The 2,549-nt window shown below is 55.2% G+C and overlaps 1 protein-coding gene across 1 annotated transcript; it reads right to left on the reverse strand.

The window, feature by feature from the left end:
- Positions 1 to 376: 376 nt before the first annotated feature.
- On the reverse strand, positions 377 to 2,130 carry LOC125085058 (olfactory receptor 13A1-like). The gene is made up of 2 exons (XM_047703190.1): positions 2,068 to 2,130; positions 377 to 1,354 (listed from the first exon to the last, which is right to left on the reverse strand). The coding sequence occupies exon 2, from the start codon at positions 1,307 to 1,309 to the stop codon at positions 377 to 379; it is 933 nt and encodes a 310-aa protein (XP_047559146.1). The 5' UTR covers positions 1,310 to 1,354; positions 2,068 to 2,130.
- Positions 2,131 to 2,549: the final 419 nt, after the last annotated feature.

Genomic DNA, 2,549 nt, shown 5'->3' on the forward strand with positions numbered 1-2,549 from the left:
TTCGGGTAGTTTTCGGGGGCATTTGGTTTGTTTGTCTGCAGGGGCATTTATGATGGAGTTGCGCTGGCTCCCACCTCATGAAAGTCAGCAAGACACAGATAGAGACTCTGGTTTGGTGTGCGGTCCAGGGGTTGAGAAGTAACCAACACATCTGTTGTACCTTACCGTCTGTTATATTCCAGGAACTCCAAACTTTCAGGGACAGGTGGGCAAAAGCCACAAGTCACTGCAATGTTAGAACGCATAGAGGAATATTTTCTCAATAAAGCTGTGTTTTGAGTCACATAGAAAGAGGGTATTTATAACAGGTGGGATACATTTCATAAGGGTCAGTGGCCGGAGACCAACAAAGAACACAACTTTAGAGACTGCCAATTTACAGGTTTTTGACCACGAGTATCAAGACTTTCCTGAGGGCTGCCTTGACATCCTTGTTCTTCAGGCTGTAGATGAGAGGGTTCAAGGTGGGGCTCACTGTGGAATAGAGTACAGCCATCACCTTGCCCATCCCGGGGGAGTAGCTGGAGCCGGGGCTCAGACAGGTGTAGATGATGGTGGAGTAGTACAAGGTGACCACGGCAAGATGGGAGGAGCAGGTAGAGAAGGCTCGCTGCTTCCCCTCGGCTGTGCGAATCTCCAGGATGGTGGCGATGATGAAGCCATAGGACACCATGGTGAGCAGGAAGTTCAGCATGGCAAAGAAGATGTCAGCCATGACTGCCATGATGTTATTCACATATGTGGAGGAGCAGGAGAGTAACAGCAGAGGGGTTCTCTCACAGAAGAAGTGATCAACCATGTTGGGGCCACAGAAGTTCAGCCGCAACATCAGGCAGGCATTGACTCCAGCTCCTAGCACGCTGATGCCCCACACGGCTCCAGCCAGCGCGGCGCACACCCCGGGGCCCATCCTGGAGCTATAGTGTAGTGGCTGGCAGATGGCCACATAACGGTCATAGGCCATAGCGGTGAAGAGCAGTACCTCCCCGGCCACTGACCACGACAGGAAGTACATCTGGGCCATGCAGCCTCTGTAGGAGATGCTTCTCTTCTCTGCCACCAGGATCGAGAGCAGCTTGGGCACCACAGTGCATGCACAGATGAAGTCCAGTGCAGACAGGTTGACCAGGAAGAAGTACATGGGCGTGTGGAGCCTGGAGCTGAAGGCGATGGCCACAATTATGAGGGAGTTGCCACAGAAGGCCGCGGCATAGAGGCAGAGGAAGAGGATGAAGTAGAGGACCTGGAGCTGTGGCCCTTCTGAGAAGCCCTGCAGGATGAATTCCGTCACCCGCGTCTGATTCCTCATGGCCTTTGACCGTCTGTTCAAGCTCTTTCCTGATCGGCAGCTGGGCTGGAAAAAAGTGTGTGGAATTAGTGGTCTAAGTGTGGAATAAGTGGATATGCCAGACTCTCCCAGAATTTAATACTTTTGTGTTTCATTAGACTCAGACATCACGGGCTAACAAGCTCCTCTCAGGAAAATGGGCGGGTGTGCTCACCCTTGCTCCCTCCTGCCACCACTGCACCGGGGACCACCTGCCCACAAACACCCCACCGTGGCACGACAGCTTCCCACAGTGGTCCCCCAACCATGCCATGTCCCTGTGAGAGCCCTTCAGGAGACGATGCCCAGTGTGCACGGTGGGCCTGAAAGTGTCTCCATGTCCTGTCCTGGCCCGGGAGTACCCGGCACCACCCCCGCTCTTCCCCCCTCCGCCCCTTCCTCTGCCCGGTCCCCCCAGTCCTCCGCCCCTTCCTCTGCCCGGTCCCCCTGGTCCTCTGCCCCTTCCTCTGCCCAGTTCCCCCGGGTCCCTTCACATCCCTTGATGAGCTGCCCCAGACATGAGGCAGTGGACATAAGTGGACGTCACACCTGACATGGAGCCTGGGCTCTGCTTAGGGGGACAGAGGATGATGGAGGCAGGAAGACAGGAGGCAGGGCCGGTGGGAGACCTAAGTCACCGAGGGGGATGAACATGAGGTCCAGGCTGGGAGGTATAGTTGGGACCAGACTGGGACGGTCAGAGGTGATACAGGCATTCTTGGAAGCAGGGAGGATCTTACAGGTTGAGGGTCCAGGGCAGTCCCACCAGAAGAGAGCAGAACAGAGGGTTTCCCTGAGGGCAGTGTTGCTGATTCTGTCCCAGTGACTTCCCCGTCCTGGAAAGGGGGCATCCAGTCCAGGGCAGGTGTCAAAGAGCCTGATGGCAACTCCCAGCCGCTTCTGCAGGGGTGACCTTGTGCATAGCCCTTATTCCAGCTGGTTTTGTGTTGGCACATCAGAAATTAGCACGATTGCTGCTGTATCTTATATTCCTCAGTCATGTTTCTTGTATGAAAACAGACACAGGGTAACATTTCAAGGATGAACCTGTAAATGACAAGGGGATATGTCGGGCCCATTGAGCAGGCACACGGTCACACAGCACACAGAGTTATCGCGGTCCTGTGGTCAGGACCGCACCCGGCCTCAAGCACACTCCGCGTATCTGCGGACACACTGGCCCTTCTCAGACGGCCAGCAAGGGACTTCTGAGAAAGCCGTG

The sequence above is a fragment of the Lutra lutra genome, chromosome 14 (genome assembly GCF_902655055.1).
Source record: "Lutra lutra chromosome 14, mLutLut1.2, whole genome shotgun sequence".
Classification (NCBI taxonomy): domain Eukaryota; kingdom Metazoa; phylum Chordata; class Mammalia; order Carnivora; family Mustelidae; genus Lutra; species Lutra lutra.

Bases quoted from the DNA above. Each gene is read 5' to 3' on its own strand.
- LOC125085058 (XM_047703190.1), bottom strand. From the start codon at position 1,309: ATGAGGAATCAGACGCGGGTGACGGAATTCATCCTGCAGGGCTTCTCA.